Genomic DNA, 17,940 nt, shown 5'->3' with positions numbered 1-17,940 from the left:
TCCAGGCGATTTTATCCATCAGGTGTTCAGCAAATTCCTCTGCACAGCCCTGTAGGTGGTCCCCTGAGCCCTCCCTACCCAGGAGGGACTGGATGACCATAAACAGGGCTTCTGGGCAACACTCTGTGGATGCAATAAGAGTGGAGAAATAATGACGTTTTGCCACCCTTGCTTCCACGAGGTAGGCCTTAATAGCAGCTCTGACCCACATTCGGTCAGACTTGTCCTTAGTTTTCCACCAGCAGTGTTCTAGATGTCTCTTGGCCCTTTTCAGCACCCTTGACTCCTCTGTAAACCACGGAGAGTGCCAGGGACGATGGGTCAAGAGAGGCGACACAGGTGGGATCCTGTCCAGGGCCCCGGCCACCTGGCTGCAGACAGGGCCTCTGCTGGACCATGCAGCAAGGCCTCAGGAACAACCCCCAGCTCCCTTTGGAACCCTTGTGGGTTTATCAGTCACTGGGAACAGACCAAGTAGGTCCCACCTCCCTGCAGAGGGGGGCAACATGGGAGAATCTCAAGGCCACCAGGGAGCAGTCTGACCATGACAAAGGGGATAATGCCAAATCCCCCACCAGATCATGCTGCCACTGCTCCAGCAAGAAAAATGTGTCTGGAGTGTGACCGCTGTCCCAAGTCGGGCCATGGATGACCTGGGATAGGCCCATGGCTGCCATGGTAGCCATGAACTCCTGAGCCGCCTCTGAGGCCAACCCCAGGGATGGCAGATTAAAGTCCCCCAAGACCATACGCCTGAGGAACTCCACTACCAACCCTGAGATGGCCTCCAGCAGCTCAGGCAGGGAGGTTGCTACGCAGCAGGGTGGCTGGTTCAGAAGCAAAACTCCCAGCTGAACCCGCATACCCATCCTCAGGAACAGGGTCTCACATCCAGCAACTTGTGGAGCAGAGTCCCTGAAGGTCAGCAGAGATTCCCAGATGACCATTGCCACACCCCCTCCCCTACCCTGGGGTCTCAGCTGGTACCAAACCCTAAACCCAGCTGCACACATTTCCAAAAGGGCAATACCTCCTTCTGGTGTCAGCCAAGTCTCAGTAATGCATGCCAGGTCAGTGTGCTCCTCCCCAATAAGGTCGTGTATAAGCGGGGCCTTATTATTGACCAACCTGGCATTCATCAGCAGCAGCCGAAAGCCCGGGGCTCTGTAGGTCCACTGACCAGGGTCTAGGCTTGAGCGCAGAGGGTCAGAACATGCCACCAATATAACAAATCGGGAGCATCTTCCCCTGAAACGGCCTGCCTTCTGGCTCCCATCAGAAAGTCCCATGCCCATCACCTGCCCTGAATCGCCCAAGGTTCCATCCATCCGCCTCCACCCACCCTCCTGGCCTCTAACCTAAGGGGCCCGCCATATCATGAACCATTCAGACACGGGGCGAATATGGGGGGGGGCAGAATAGGCCCCTGTGGCACTTCAGCTATCTGCTCTCAGCACCAACAGGGGCTTAGTCACCCCAACTCCCCCTTCCCTTACCACACTCCCTCTCTCACTAGCTGGTGAGAAGAGTGCCGCATCCACTCCTACCCTCTTCCCACCTCACACCTGGGAAGAGGGTAGCACATTCACCAAGCATCTACACACCAACTCACCGACTCACCCCACAACCACTTCAGTCCCCTCAGCCTCTTCTCTGGGGGTAAGGGGTAGCCCCCTTGCCATGTTAGGGGGCTAGAACCCAGACCCCCAAGTTCCTAGTGTCTCTATAGACTTTGGGCTCTGTGGGCCTTCGGGCTATGGCCTCCAGCTCCACTGTCATAGTCAGATCTGCCTCGGCCTCGCCCCCAGTGCTGTCATTGCTGCCGTCCTGCCACCAACGGCATTCTCACCACTGGAGCTGCCACCGAAACCCACAGCATTGGACATGGGCCTTGGCTCCACAGCCACTCCTGGCCCAGCTGGCCAACTCTTGCCACTGTCATCGCCACTCTCAGACCCAAGTGTCACTCCTGGCCTAGACGGTGTGACCTCGCCAGCCACCACCAGCACTCTCCCGCCACCACTGCAGCCATCACAGCCGCCGTTGTCCCCCTGGGTCCAAGCACCACCTGCTGCTGCACTTGCCCGTTGCCCATGGCCTCTCCTCATTGTCCTCAGCACAGCCACCGCCACCTCAACTCTCCTCCCCACCATGACAGCCAGCACTGGACAGAAGTAACACAGGGGGTTCTCTACATTCACCCCACATTCAAACTCCATACCTCCATACCCTCATGCTGATCATGGCTGGGAGCCTCATGCTGGGTGTCCACTCCCTGGCGCCATCTTCAGACTGGCTTCCACCTCGGTATCGAATACTAACTGTGAGTCCAGGAGGACCCCAAACATTGTCCTGTTCAAGGGAACTGTCATCCTTAGAGAGATGATGATGATGATATTTATGCTGCCCAACTCTTAACAACTCTGGATGGCTCACAACAATCAAATTACAATAAAATCAATAAAAGATAAAAGACAAAATCAATAAAAGATAAAAGACAATAAAAGATGGCAAGTGCAATAAAGCTAGGGGTCTCACTCTCCCTTACCAAAGGCCTGGGTGAAGAGCCATGTCTTCACAGCAGAGTGGGGGCCATCCAGATCTTGGTGGAATCTTGTTCCAGAGGTTATAATATGATAACCTGACAGTATGACAACACTGGAGCCACTGGAGAATCTCAGTGAACTAATAACAACTCCATCTTGTTTGGGTTTAATCCCAGACACTGGGACAGCTGAAGTACTCAAGGGTGGCAATGTACAGTTGAGTATCAGCAGCTTTTGATGATATCACATCTTGAACTGATGGATGAGCTTTCCCAGTAGCTTCATGTAGATATTAAGAAGTAGAGGAGAGAGATCAGAGCCCTGTGGCTTTCTACATGTAAGAGGTCCCCAGGGTGGTCTCTTCCTTAAAACTAATGACTGGAACCACCCACTGAGAAAGGAGTGGAACCACTGAAGCATAGTGCCCCAACTCTCACAGGCAGGGTTAATAGTACCAAAGGCAGCCAAGAGTTGCAAAAAGAGACAACATATAGATAATTGTATGTATAAATAAATAGGGCCAGAAGGGGCACAGTCCAGTCCCCGCAACAAAGTCCCAACAAAGGCAACCAATGCAGTTTCTGTCCAATACCTGGGCACGAATCCTGATTGAAAAAGGCCCAGATAATCTGCTTCTTCTAGGGTACTCTGCAGTTGCCTTCCTACCATAGTGTCAACAATCTTCTGAGAAAGAGAAGGTTGTACATGGGACAATGTTTGTCCAATGCTGTTGGATCTAGGGAAATTTTTTTGAGAATACCAGAAACACCCCTCTTGAGGTGAAGCATTAATCACTTTTGGATCCAACAACCATTCTCCTCTGTCCTCCAAAGGAGCCAGGAAAGGCATGGATCTAGTCTATGAGTAGCAGAGGACTTATTAATGAGTACCACAGCACTTCCTTGGAATCCAGGGGCCAAAAAGAACCCCTGTTAACACAGCAAGATGATACTCCAGTCATCACCATGGACTTCAACCATGAAGAGTCAAAACTTTGGCAAATGTGAGTTTCTTGACAATGTACTTTGCAAAAGGTCACAGTTGCCAAGCAGTAGATCTACCAATGATTCTCTTCCCAATAAGGAGTTGGTTGCCTAAATAAGGCAACCAGCCAACAGCCCAACACAATAAGGGAGAAGTAAGAACACTCTTCTTCCCTTACCACCACAGTGTAGGCTCAAAGCTGAGCTCATACCCATGCTTGATCAGATTAACTTCTAGTCTTTCTCTGCTTGTCTGACTGGTTTTCCAAGAGATTAAATGACAGTTTTGGAAAAGAGTCTTATCATTCTCTACAAGTGTAGCCCATAAGCCTAGATTCTTGTGTGTTCATAATAAAGATCATTTATTATTACTGAGCACTTAAGTGCTGGCTGCTTATCTACAATGAAACACATGAAGATGATTTTGAAACCTAATGCATCTCAAATTCCACCTTTCAAACTTTGTGTCACACAAATTGTACAATTAACAATCAATATGTCAGTCCTATCTGTATTCTACTATTTCAGGCTTTAATTTTCTCCATATAAAAATTTACAAAGAAAGTCAAGAACTGTGATCAACATCTAGCACCTGCATATAAATGCTGTGTGAACTCATAGGTATTTCTAGCATGCTATATGATTGTGTAAACATAATAATTCTTGCTCTACCGCACAAGCATGCAAGTATGCATCACATTTGGATCACAAGAGCTAACTTTTTTTAGAGCATCCTGATTTCTGCCTTTGTTGCAGCTTCTAAAAGCATGATAAGTATGACCCAAACCCTTCTAGTCAATATGGAAAGAACTGTGACAGGGCAAGAGAAAAATGTCTGAGCCAATACGAAAATGTTAAGTCACATGTAATTTCACAAATTACACATAATTAGATCCTGCTAGCTAAATTCATGCACAGTGCTCTCAAAACTAAAACATGACACAAAAGAATCAGATAGAATCACCTCTCTTTTTCATATTACTTAAGAACAAAACAATCAAAGAGAAGTAAAACATAATTCTGTTCTTGCTTCAAGCATCTACAATCTTGAACAAAATCTTCTTCCATTAATTATCTTGATAGAAAAGGTAAAACAGATTATAAATTGACCTCAGTCCTATATCATCTAAGCTAGGAGTTCTTAGTCATTTCCAATAAAGATGAAATGAACAGACAAGATCCATACTGATTACATGGGGATACACAAACATATATGAAATGCAAAACAATAATATCCATATAGTAAAGTGCAATAATTGCAATTCAGTTTCTTCTAGACCTCACAATAAGGACAAAATAAGGATATGAAAATATATAATCTACTTTAACTGGACTTCCTTGATGTAAGTTTTATTAATTCCATGTGTAAAAGAAAAAGAAAAAGAAAAAGAAAAAGAAAAAGAAAAAGAAAAAGAAAAAGAAAAGCCAGCTTCAATCCCTGAGATTTTCTGGCTTTCTTACTATGCATTACATCCAGAAAAATGGTTTTTACAACTGTTTTTCTTTTATTTTCATGACACGACATGTCTAACACTGAAACCTTACTTTCACAGTCAAGTAAATATATGTTAGAAATTAATAAGATCAGTTCTTCTGCACGCCTAAAGCAACATTCCTCTGTGATACATTTCATAAATCACACATCAAACACATCTTATTTTTATATACTCTATGAAAAATGACAATGATTTATCTATAGGAGAGTGGAGAAACTGTAAGATAAAATAAATAAAATTAAAGCAGGAAACACCATTTCATAAACCTATGAATTAAGACTTTGCAAATCTTTTAAAAGAGGTGCTTCGTAACATGTAGGTGTGCATTCAAGGCACCTCTTTATCCAGGCTTGCATAGCTCCTTTGGGAGCTGCTCCCAGCTGTCTTTAAAAACTTGTACATGGGTGGGCACTCCATTTTTCTCAGCAAAGCACCTCTCTTTTGAAGGATTACCATAGACACTCTGTTCGCTTTTTTCCTAGCAAATCATCTTGTTTGAAAGATTTCCAAAGCTCTACTATGAACATGACACCAGGAAAGAAATAAGATGAGCTGATTTTTTTTTTCTTGGTATTCTACCTCTTGACCATCTGACATATGTGCAAATAATAATAATAATAATATTGCTAGCTGTAGAGCTGGTATTGTTTCTGGCCCTTATTTGGGGCATGGCAGGGAATAATGAATCATATGATTCCCAAAAGCTCCTGGAGCACATCATTCCTGGCCTCACTGCTGCCAGGGCAAGGAAAGCTGCAGGATTTCTGCCACTGCATTTGGTGGAGCCCCCCACACCCAGAGTTTTCACAGAACAGCATATCTACAGTTTTAAATGGTTTTCTACCACTACCACAGAATGCTATAAAGAACAGATGTAGTAAATTTAGGATTGTAACCTAAAGCTATAAACACTATAAAGCCAAGTACAGTAAGTTCTCAAGAACTTTTTTTCAAAATTATTAGCATACAATCATTTTCAGACAAGAACAGTGTTATTTTTTCCTACAAGATGAAGTGACCTTGAAAATGTTAAAAATAGCAATCATAACTGATAAAATCAATCAGTAAAAATTTGTAGTAAAAATAACTGTGAAAAATTACAACATTTAGATTTTTAAAATATAATACCACAAAGCAAAACAAAATGCAAGATGATTTAGAGACATCTTCAGTATACCAAGCCTTTATCACTTTTTGGGAAAAGGGGGGTCAACATCTCTATTTGTCAACACTGTAAATACAGACTGACACTGAAAAATTATTCCCCATCTTCCAAACACAAGCTAGCTAGCAACGACTTACAAACATCTATTTATTTAGATAATTTATATGGCTACTCATCTCACAGAAGTGACCCTGGGTGTCATACCAAGATTAAAAAAGAAAAAAAGAAAATTAAGAACAATAGTCCATGACCCCCAAGGTAAATGATATGTTCTAGTCTTAAAATCCCACCTTCAAAAGAGTTTGCCTAACCTGACCCAAATATCTGGAGAAACAGGCCTTCAGAGAGTTATGAAAGGCTAATAGGGTCAGGGTCAGATTACCCATTGGTCTTCTCTATTTTTACTATTAAGATATATGAAGTTTGAAGGTAACTTTACACAAATAATATAGAATTTATATTATGATACAAAAGCTAGTTTAGGATTAAATGACACAAACTTTATCTTATTATACACTGAACAAAGGACAAAGTATTCTTTGGCTTTCTCAATTATCCAGTACATATCAGCATGAATGTTGCTTGTTCCTGAGCCTTTTCTAAAACCAACTGTTTCCAACCATCTACCATTTCCTTTTCCATGTATGACACTAATCTGCACTGGATGATCTTAAGCATTATTTTGCTAGCATGTGAAATCAAAGATATTGTGCAATAGTTTGCACATTCTGTTTGCACTCCTTTCTTTCGCATTAGTATGTAAAGTGATCCCTTCCAATCTGTAAGCTACTGTTTTCCAGATTTGCTAGCATCGTTTGGTTAGAAACTTTAGAAATGTTTCTTCTGCTGCTTGCCATATCTTTATAGATATTCCATCAATTCCTGTAGCTTTCCAACTTGTCAATAACCACAGTGATCTATTTTTATGTTCTAGTACTAAGGTTTCTTGTAAACAGGGAATATCTTGGATAATAAGGGGTCTTGGATGTTGCCATCTTCATTATGCAGAATTTCAGTATACTCCTTCCATCTTTGATCTGTTTTGAATCGGTTACTATGTATCCACTGAATAACCATATTAAGGGACTGTCCTCAAAGTCTCATTGATAATGTTTGTTCACTGGCTGCATTAAAGCCAATACTGTCTTTGCTATATTCTTCTTGACTATGAAAGCAATACCATTTATTTTTCATCTTCTAAATAGTAAACAGTATGAATTTCTGACTAAAAGTGTCCAATTTCAGTCCATTTCAATGTGCTGATATTGAAGATACTAATAAGTAGTTGATTTATTTCATATTTCACTCTGCTGTGCTTTCCCGTGTTACATTCTATGTTCCCACCATGATTCTATCTTTACAGGTTTGGATTTTCTTTTCCAGCATGGCAACATCAGTAACTAGATGTCCCAAAGTCTTTAATCTAATCATAACATAAACACCATTAATACTGTGAAAGATCCTCAGCTCTTCCTCAGTAGCAAGTTGAGTGCTATCCAACCAAAGGGTCCCATCATCTGACACTGTATCATCAATCACTTTACCTGGTCTACCCATGTGGTTTTCTTGCTAAAATACAGTAGTTACTGTTGCTTTCTTCCACACGCTATGAAATGATGCCTTTGTTCTTGTCACTCAAGTGTTCATCTGTTTCCAGCACATTTATATATCACTGTTGCCTGATATAGGTGCCTGCTTGCTTTAGCTGGGCAGCTGGGATGACCTTCATGCCTTGGGCAATCTGTGGGGAGTATATACTCTTGGTGTACCCTCCCAGCTTTCTTCATTCTCTCTTCCAGGAATACCCCCATCCCATCACAATGTGGCAGCATTGTAGGTCTTGAGGGAGATTTACCTCCCCATAAATATATGTCAACAGTTTAAACATATACTTTTCACTTGTGAAAATCCCACTCAGTAACCAAGTGGAGTTTCTTCTGAAAAGAGCTCAACTAATTTAGTACCCCAGGAATTACCTGCACTGTGGAGCTAATTTCAGATGCAAAACCTCCAGTTACAGGGGCTTCATGAGTGATGAGCAATCGTCCAGTCTTTGCTACTGACTAAAAGAAAAAAGAAAAAAGAAAAACTTTTAAGATTCATTTACAGAGACACAGCTTTCTGTAACTAAAAAGTGACATTTTACATAACTTGCCTCTAAAAGGCACATATAAGCAATTGTTATTTTGAAGTCCTGGCAATCCATGTGGACTACAGTGAAAGTTTCTACAGAAAGTATTTCTGTTGGGAACAAATGATTTAGCAAGCCATTATATAAGGTACATCTACTTTATTACTGTACTGAGATAAATAACAGATTGTTTAATAACTATTTCAACTTTTCAGAAACAATGTGTTCAACATTTCTTGAATTCTACATTATACTGTTTATATGGAAAATATTAATACATTAAACAAGTTTCTGATGCCAAATAAAAGATAAGAAGGAATTAGAATATCTACTCCAAATACATTTACACTATGAATAATCTACTCCAAATACATTTACACTATGAAAGCTCAGGATCAGACTATATACAAATTATATAAAGTTATAAAGAGGACTTCATCAACACAATCTGCCCAGTGCTAATAACAAAATTTATTTTCACATAATCAAATATTATTTTTAAAGTGCTCTAAAGCCTTTAAAAATAAAGCCTAAGTACTCTCTATTATATATTAAAAAAAAAAAAGATTTTCCATGGCAACTTACAGCAAACCCACATAAAATACTGAAACAGTTTGAATATATAAGATATAACATCTTAAATAATAAAACAATAAAAATAGCAGCCAAAATAAACATTTCTAGACAACAGCATGCTGAAAATCAACACAATGATTTAAATGCTAGCAGGTAGAAAAAAAGCTTTTGCCATTGAAGGGCAGTCCAGAAGCAGGGAGCTACTATAGAAAAGGCCCATTCTCTGATAGCTACTTGCCACATCTCAGCATAGTAAAACACCCAGAGAAGGCAAAGATTATGTTAGGTTGCAGGTAGGAACATACCTTTAGATACTGTGGTAGACCTAAGCAATGAAGGGCTTTATAGGTTAATACCAGCACCCTGACAAAATCCAGAAATGAACTGGAAGCCGATGAAGAATGTACAAAATCAGATCAATATATTCACAATACCCAGTTCTAGTCAATACTCCTCCACTATTTTCTACCAGTTTCTAGACTTGGACTCAAGGGCAGTTCCATTTCAATAATCTATATGAAATGGTACCAAGACATTGATTATCATTAGAAGGCTATCTCTGTTCAAAAACAGTTGTAACTGGCATACCAGCTTAAGCTGGGAAAAGTGTTGCATGTCAGAGAGGGTATCTGTGCCTAGATACCTTATTGCCTTATCCTGTGCAATAATGGAAATAGAAGTACTTCCAAGTTACAAACTTGATCCTTTAAAGGAAGTGCAACTTCTTCCAGAGCAGACTGATTGTCATGGGTGGAAGGAATAACCTTGAGCAACACGAGGAAGAGCCACAACCAAAACAAGAGTCATATTCCAGGGCAGAAATGTAATTTGAGAAAGCATCTCAGACAGAACCCTCCCTAGTTCTCACAAAGATAAAGGGAGGGAGGTGGGGAAGCATATTCAGATTTGCAAGATTCTGTATTGTAACCTTAAAATAAAAGTAGTATTGGCATTTATAACTTTGGTTTCCTAGTATGGTCTATCTTGAAGGGATAACACTGATTTATCTGGACAGATAAATCATCCACTAGCAGCACTTCTGCATTTCCAGACTGCGCTTCAATTTGTTGGTTCTCATCCAGTCACCAGGCATCAATTCAATACTTCCACTGCCTCACTTAACCCTGATAAACAGGAGATATACATTTCTTTGTCATCAGCATACTGACTCTAAATCTATGAACGATTTCTTCAGCAATTTCATGTAAGAGTTCATGAACAGCTTAGGGATAAAAGGAATCTTGCAGAGTATAAACACCACATGGTTGAAAAGGTACCCAGCACCACCTTCCAGAAACAGGCATTTGGATAAAATGGAACCACCCCGAAGCTGTTCCAGTCCTACCTGAATAGAATTTCCAGAAAGATACAAAGATCTATGGTCTCAAAAGCTGCTGAGAGGTCCAGGAAAATCAACATAATAATGTTCCTCCATCTCTGTACCAGCAAAAATAATCCCAGAGATCAAGGCTGTTTTAGTGTTAAAAACAGATCTATACCCTAATTCAAATGGATCTAGAAAAAACATCCAAGAATATCTGGATCTGCTCCCTTGAACATTTTGCTCAGGAAGAATTCCAGCTGCTGCTGCTGCTGCTGCTGCTGATGATGATGATGATGATTTTAAATCTTCTGGGCACAGTGTTGTTTTTTTCTCTATGGCCTCCTTTAATGAGATGGGAACTGCTCCTTTGTGTAAGAAGAAATCTGTAAGGTCCTCGACTCAGCTGAACATCCCCAACATAATGTAGTAAGCCACAAAGAGAAGAGCTCAAGAAACAGGTAACTGACCAAACTCTACTAAAAACTTTGTCCACATCCTCAGAACTTAAGAACTGAAAGTCATCCAAGGACAGTACCCTGAGTACCTCTACAAACTGAACTGTCTCATTCAGTCTAAATCATGACAAACGCTATCCATTTTATATGCTCCACATACATTTAACTTCATATGCAATACGTATAGGGCAGATATCTACCTGAAGTGTTTCATCCAGTATAAGCACAGCAGAATTAAAAGGAACTGAGGACTCCAGCAGTACATTAACATTGGTGTCTGTGGGGCTCCTTCGTAATCTTGGTATATTACCCTCTTCTTGTATATTACTGCAAACAGGCAGCTTGCTTCAAATTTGCAGCAGGTTCTCTTCACATTTCTCACTAAGCCACTATAATCACATATTTAATCATACCATTATAGTTATTCTTTAGTCTCCTAAAGGAGCCTTTGACAGGCTTTCAGCAATGAGAACCAGAACAACATCTGATCACACTGGCAAAATTTATGGGTTGATATTTACTTCATTCTTGAACATTTAAAGAAGCAGCACGTACATCATGAGCAAAATATAATTTTATTATGATCCCAGTTAGCAAAGCAATATGTGTTATCTAACTGACAAGAAAATACTGTAATTCGGAAGAAGCAGAATCTAAAGAGAGGCCATATTTGAACATAAGTCTCAATGTATTAAAAAAAAAAGCAATGGCAACACCCAAAAATGTGTTTTGCCTGGCTGAACCACTTTTTATGATGGATCAGCCAGGCCATATAGCTCTCACCAGGTCTGATTTGCTTATCAGATGTTCAACAAAACATAGATGATTCTACTGCTTAAGATTAAGCCAAGCAAATGAACTCCAGTTACTCATTCTTGCCTTAAGGAATTTTGTGTGGGCAAGATCTAAAGAGGCATACATTATCTCTTCCATTTTTAGAACAGTTCAAATATCCTGAAACAGTTATAGTTACCATCTTTTCTTCAATTTCATTTGAATGTATTAAATTCCTCCCTAACCCATACATTATCTGTGGCAGAAATGGCACATCTGGAAGACTGAGTATCTAGGTCTACAATTCTAATCATGTGAACTGACTATAAAATAATAAAGCATATATAAAAAGGATAAAGACTCCCTCAAGTGGAATTCAACTCCTGGTGAGTGCATATACAACACGTTAATCTCATCCTCAAGTTGGAGCACTGACAAGCTCAAAACTCCCACTGGCAACGGACTGGCTGGACCAGGAGATGAAAGAATTAGTCTTCTGTTTTATGTTTTATTTGGTTACCTAGTCAGCCAAACAACTGGTAATTTTCCTCCTGGTTGAGGGCATGTAGGGAAGCTAGGAGCTACATAGAGCTATCTTCTAGAAAGCTGGGAAATTGAAATTTATTATTTCACATAACAAGATTCAGAATGTTATAACTACACTTCAGATTTTGCTTTTAACTAATTTTGCTTTACTCAATATGTCTTAATAGGCTTAAACATACAATTGTTACAGTGTTGTAACTACCCAACTCTATGAATGATTAAACATTCCTGTCCTCTAGAGGAAAAATACCTTTCCAATTCATTCAAAAACAGCATGTAAATTGTAGGGGGCAGGGGGGAACCTAACCTAGACTTCTTCATAACACTCAATAGTCCTCAGGCATACTTTTACCCTCATCTCAGACTGGCATTTATAGAGCTTGTTTTAAATACTGACACAGGTCTCTCAAATTATCTTTATAAAAGGCAAGTCAACATCTATAATTTGTTCGCTGTAGTGAAACATTATAATTTATTCAATAAAAATGTAAAAATTGTCCCAAAACAAGAGATAAAAAAATTACCTACAGACAATCTGAACCTAGTTCTTATGCTGCAATTTTTAGCACAATCACTTGAGATTAACCTCCAATGAACTCTATAGTTTACTTCTGAAAAGCACAGATAACACTGGCTTGTTAGGGACTTGTAAAGTACTTCCAAAAAGAGTTAAATCATATATACTATTTAAATATAGTTAGGAATTAATTGGCAACCAGAATAGATGTGCAAGTTAAGTATATATTAAAATTCCTTAATTCCAAACAAAGAAACAATCCCCCCCCCACACAAATTAGGAATCCCAGAACCCATACTACCTTTGTGACTATTATTCTAAGCAGCAATGTACGTAGAAAAGTATTATAAGTAAGGACTTGCTCATGAATTGGAATGTAATCCAATTCTTCCTAGTTCTACAAATTCTTACCCCGAGGAAAAACAGAAGACAAACAGGAATGCAGCCATTCTTTCTGCTTGCAACTTTATTTTAATACTGTCTAGGACAAAGCAGAAGGAATTGTTAGCTATCAGTTCTGCAATAATAGAATGGCTATTCTCTGAATTATGCGTCATTTTCTTGAGCAGTCACTAGGGAAGCCTAACTATTAATATGGATAGTCACTCTTTCTTCATATCTTACTTATTACTGAATATTCCTAATTATTTGTATGCTATTCTGCAAAAAAACAAAGCTGTATAAATTAACTTGGAAGGAAGAGAGGATTTGGTTTTAAATAATTACCTTTCCTAAGGTTCAAGAATTAAGAAGGAGTAGATTAAAAATAAAAGGTGCTGACCCACTTAAATATTATCCTATGAATCATAATCAACAATCCATTTGTTTATCACTTTCCTCTAATTACATGAACATTCTATAAATTCACTCAGTATACCACAAGATCAAGAAAGATTACAACCTTGTATGCAACATAAAATCTTTAAAAAGGTAAGCCTAGACAAAATATATAGATGGAGAGTTACTACTAGTGTTTAAGCAGTTGTTCATACACACACAATATCATTGATCAACATCATAAATACAGAGATTACAGAGGTAGAATATTTCAGAGTCCACAAGCAAAATGGAGAAGGTCCAACCAAGAGTTATTACCAGCTGAACTTGCAGCAATGAAAGGCTGACCTTTATAAGTGATAGGATTAAATAAAACAAAGGATTCTCATTGATAAGTCCAGGCCCAAACAATTTAGGACTCTGCAGGCAACTGCTTAAACTCTCTATGCCATCTGAAAATGAAGTGGCAGTCAATGTAACCCAATTATATACTCAGCGCCAGAAGCCAAAACTGGAAGGCTAGGACAGGTGAATTTCACTGACACCCTCTTGCTAATGTCAGCCTCTCTGGAACAAAGATGAGCTAGTTATGAACCATCTAACTTATGGGAAAAAAATTACATCTAATACCTGCAAATTAGATTTAAGTTACACTACTATACTCTCTTGGAATGCACTAAAACTACTAGCAATAATTACGGTTAGGTTTTATCTGCCTTAAATTGCCAGTATCAGTTTTGTTTCATTCTTATATAATCTAAATTATTTCACTGTAGTACTGAATGTATATATTTATAAAATTGTTAGTCTTATTTGTTATACTTTACAACAAAATGATTTTCAGCATTGTATTTCATTGTGAGTTTATTAGAAAAGAGGTTTATAAGGAAAATAAAAGAACTCTTACTTTTCTAATATCCAAGGCCTATTCTCCCACCCTCTCTTCTTAAACCCTGAAATATTCTTATGTCATACTCTTTTTCCTTGTAAGGTTTTGGGGGCTTCGCTTTACCCCCTTCTTTCTCCATCATGGTTACAATTCCTCTGTTACATGCTTCTGCTACAGGATAAAGAAGGATGGTAACTATAACTATTCTCTTTATATTTCAGGTACAATCTTTGTCCTCACAATTTCCATTCTCTTTTACACTATTTTTAATTATAATAATCCCTGCCTCCCCCTCCTCAAATTCCTTTCTCTAAGCGTGAATTTTTACTGCAGTTAAACCACTTCCTTCTTTAACTGCTCCTTTATTTTTCCTCTTTTTTATTAGACTTTATTGATACTGGATAGGTATTTTGTTTTTTCTCCCTCCAGAGAAATTAAATTTTCTTGAAACTGTCTGATCTCTCATATTCTAGTGTCTTCCATCCACTTAATTTTCCTTTTGTGTATCCAGCTTAATCCCCTCCTCCCATTTTTTGTTGGCAACATCTGTGAGAATCAAGTTCTCACTTAACTTTTTTCTATTGTTTTCCTTATTATTTTAACCCATGCACTGCAAATCTAACCTGAATACTACACATTTATTTTGTCTATCTATATAATGAACTATAAAGCCATATACTAGTTCATCTAATTATGTACTTCACTTTCTTGAAGAATCTATTCTTTCATGATGTACAATGATCATAAGACATGTTATTCAAGTATATGTAAGACTAGAAGGATATGGGTAATAACTTAATTCCTTGATATGACAGACAAGTTACCTAAAAAAGACCTACAACACCTAAGACTATGACATGTGGACTGCAAACATCCAGGCAACCACTAGGAGGAAGCAAAGGACTCAGTTCTGTGACTCTTTTGCCATCTAGTGATTGTCAGGATTTTTCCAGCCCAGAAAATGATGGTGGTAGTGGTGATGTTGATGGTGGTGGTGATGTTGATGATGAATTTGCAATGTGCAGTTGCAAAGCAGTATTGGGCAAGCGTAGGACATATTTTCAGATCACCATTGAAACTTTGAGTCTGCTCAGTGTCCTTCCTGAACTGAGTTTTCAAAATCTCAACTGTCAACAAGTTATCTGAAACTGATATTCACAAATCCCACACATACAGGCTGATCAGAAAACTACTCCCTGACAGTACAGAGTCTAAAACCCACTGTAATATGAGAAGCAAGCAAACCGCAGGCTTTATTATATGGACACCTTTCAGTCTGGATTTAGACCAGGTTATAGGATTGAAACAACATTGGTTGCACTTTTGGGTGACTCTGATGGGATGGGATAATGCATCCATCCTTGCTCTTGACCTCTCAGCAGCTTTTGATACCACAGACCATGGTATCCTTCTGGATCAGCTCTGGGAGTTGGATGTGGGCAGCACTGTATTGTGCTGGTTCTTTTCTTTCCTTCGGGGCCAGTTCCAGTCTGTGTTGATCGGGGAGGAGAGGTCCCACCCTTGGCCCCCACTTTGTAGAGTGCCACAGGGTTTGGTACTTTCTCCTCTCCTGTTTAACATCTATGTGCAGCCACTGGTAAAGTTATTTGACGGCACAGGGTGAGTTATCATCAGTATGCCAATGATACCCAGCTTTATATCTCCACCCTAGGCCAAATAAGTAATGCTGTGGAGGTCCTGTCTCAGTGCCTGGAGGTGGTGAGGGTTTGGATGGGGAACAGGTTTCAGCTCAACCCAAACAAGACCGAGTGGCTTTAGACGTTGGGTCCTCCTAGTTCTTGGGACTTTCCATCTTGTTCTGGATGGGAATGCACTACCCCAAACAAAACCTGTGTGAAATCTGGGGGTCCTTGTGGACTCACAGCTCCTGCTTGAAGAATAGGTGTCAGCCATGGCCAGGAAGGCTCTTGTACAACTACTTTGTGCCCATTCCTGGACTGACAGGCCCTGCTCACAGTCATTCACACTTTAGTCACCTCTCATATGGATTACTGCAATGCATTCTACATGGGACTATCCTTGAAGAGTATTCAGAAACTTCAATTGGTTGAAAATGTGGCCATGTGGACAGTTGTGTGTGCTCCTCGATCTGCACATATTACACCTCTGCTCCACAAGCTGCATTGGCTGCCAGTTTGCTTCTGGATTCAAATTCAAGTTGCCAGCAACTTTTAAGAACAGTTTGTTTGCTTTGTGAATAAAAAAGCAGTTATTGATATGGCACCAAAGAAATTATAAATGAAAATGAATAGAAACTATGGTACATAACCCTATATTTTTATATATGAATAATTTACATCTCCTTGTTTTTCCAGTTGGAGTACTGGAGGTTTCCAGAGGAAAGAAAAACAAAAATTAGATTTTGTTTTGCTGGAAGAGAGGATGCAATTAAGCAACTAATCTTACTTTACCCATTGATTTTTGGGATATTCAGTTAAGAAAAGTGTTACAGAGTATACAGACACACACTTACTACATAAGATTGCCAAAATACTTTCAGTTACACAATATCCTTCTCCGTCCCTAGTTTCATATATGTCTAGATTTAGGGAAACATCTCAACTCTTTCCAGAAAAAAAATATGAATTGGGTAGAAAACTGTGGCAAGTTCTCACAATAATTATCATACTTTCTCATATATAAGTTATCTTACTTATATATAACTTTATCAGATACTACATTTTAAAATCATAAGTAATATTCTCCCAAAAGTTGAAAGCAGCTCTTTAAAATAAAACAAAAATATGAATACTATCACATTTAGAATTCAAAAATATTGTACCAAAGTAAATTTGCAAAAATATTACATTTGTATTGATTTCATAGAAAATTATCCATCCTCTTTAGTATTACAGTTAAAATAATATCTCAACACTTCTTTCTGCAACACATTTTCCACCACTATGGACAATACATTTTTCAATCCAAAGATTCAGCAAAGCTTATATTGTGTTTAGCCTACTTGGGTCCATGAATTCTCTGTTACAAAAAAGTATAAGTTATGTCATTGGAATCACAAGCTGAAATAGAGACTAGGGAGCAAGAAAAAGTCACAGCCATCATTTACAAAGAAAAAAGTCTCAAATGTGAATGTCATCCCAAGTAAAAAATAAAAAAGCACAGAACCTCTTCCTACCCTTAATCATACATTTTAAACATTTTTAAGGGTTTTAGGAAGCTTCCATCATCTAGTGTTTCTGGAATATAGCAATCAAGCACATGCTAAACTGTGCCAGGCAGCTGCCAATTTTGTTCCACCATAATTCAGCATGTGACTGACTGATACATGTATCTCCATCAAATAAAAAAATGACTTGTGTAGAAAAAAATTGGAAGAAAATGACAACTTGAGATGAATGCAGACAGCACCTTTTATAGAACTAAATTATAGAATAACCCAGTGTTTTTCCTTTTCTTTCTTCAGAGAAACCTAGAATCAGGAATATAATTATAACTACAACACAGGCTAAGAATTTCATCTAATATGCTCTGAGTAATCTTGAACTATGGGTTCAGAAGCCTTTCGATGCCAAAGATATTCCTCCTTTGGCTCTGGACAGGATTATGCTTCCTCATGCAGAAGTGGTTTATAACTTGGGGATCCTCTTGGTCTCACAGGACCAACTTGAAGAGCAGGTGGCAGTTGTGGCTTGGAAAACCTTTGTATATCTTCATCCTGTGCTCCAGTTAGCCTTTCCTGTTTTGGGAGGTCTGTCTATAGCCACACATGCATTAATCAG

The 17,940-nt window shown here is 39.2% G+C and overlaps 1 protein-coding gene across 1 annotated transcript in view; it reads right to left on the bottom strand.

The window, feature by feature from the left end:
• The window catches only part of BCKDHB (branched chain keto acid dehydrogenase E1 subunit beta), a 59,397-nt gene that overhangs the window by 25,101 nt on the left and 16,356 nt on the right, over positions 1–17,940 (bottom strand). Inside the window, exon 9 of the mRNA XM_007440318.4 lies at positions 8,167–8,253. Coding sequence (XP_007440380.1) covers positions 8,167–8,253 — 87 coding nt within the window. The remainder of the gene's footprint in view (positions 1–8,166; positions 8,254–17,940) is intronic.

Source organism: Python bivittatus, unplaced genomic scaffold (genome assembly GCF_059951505.1).
Source record: "Python bivittatus isolate LINGU-HERP-01145 unplaced genomic scaffold, Pbiv_v1 ctg000020_np1212, whole genome shotgun sequence".
Classification (NCBI taxonomy): Eukaryota; Metazoa; Chordata; class Lepidosauria; order Squamata; family Pythonidae; genus Python; species Python bivittatus.
The sequence above is the reverse complement of the archived record's forward strand: the minus strand, read 5'-3'. Positions and strand labels throughout refer to the sequence as shown.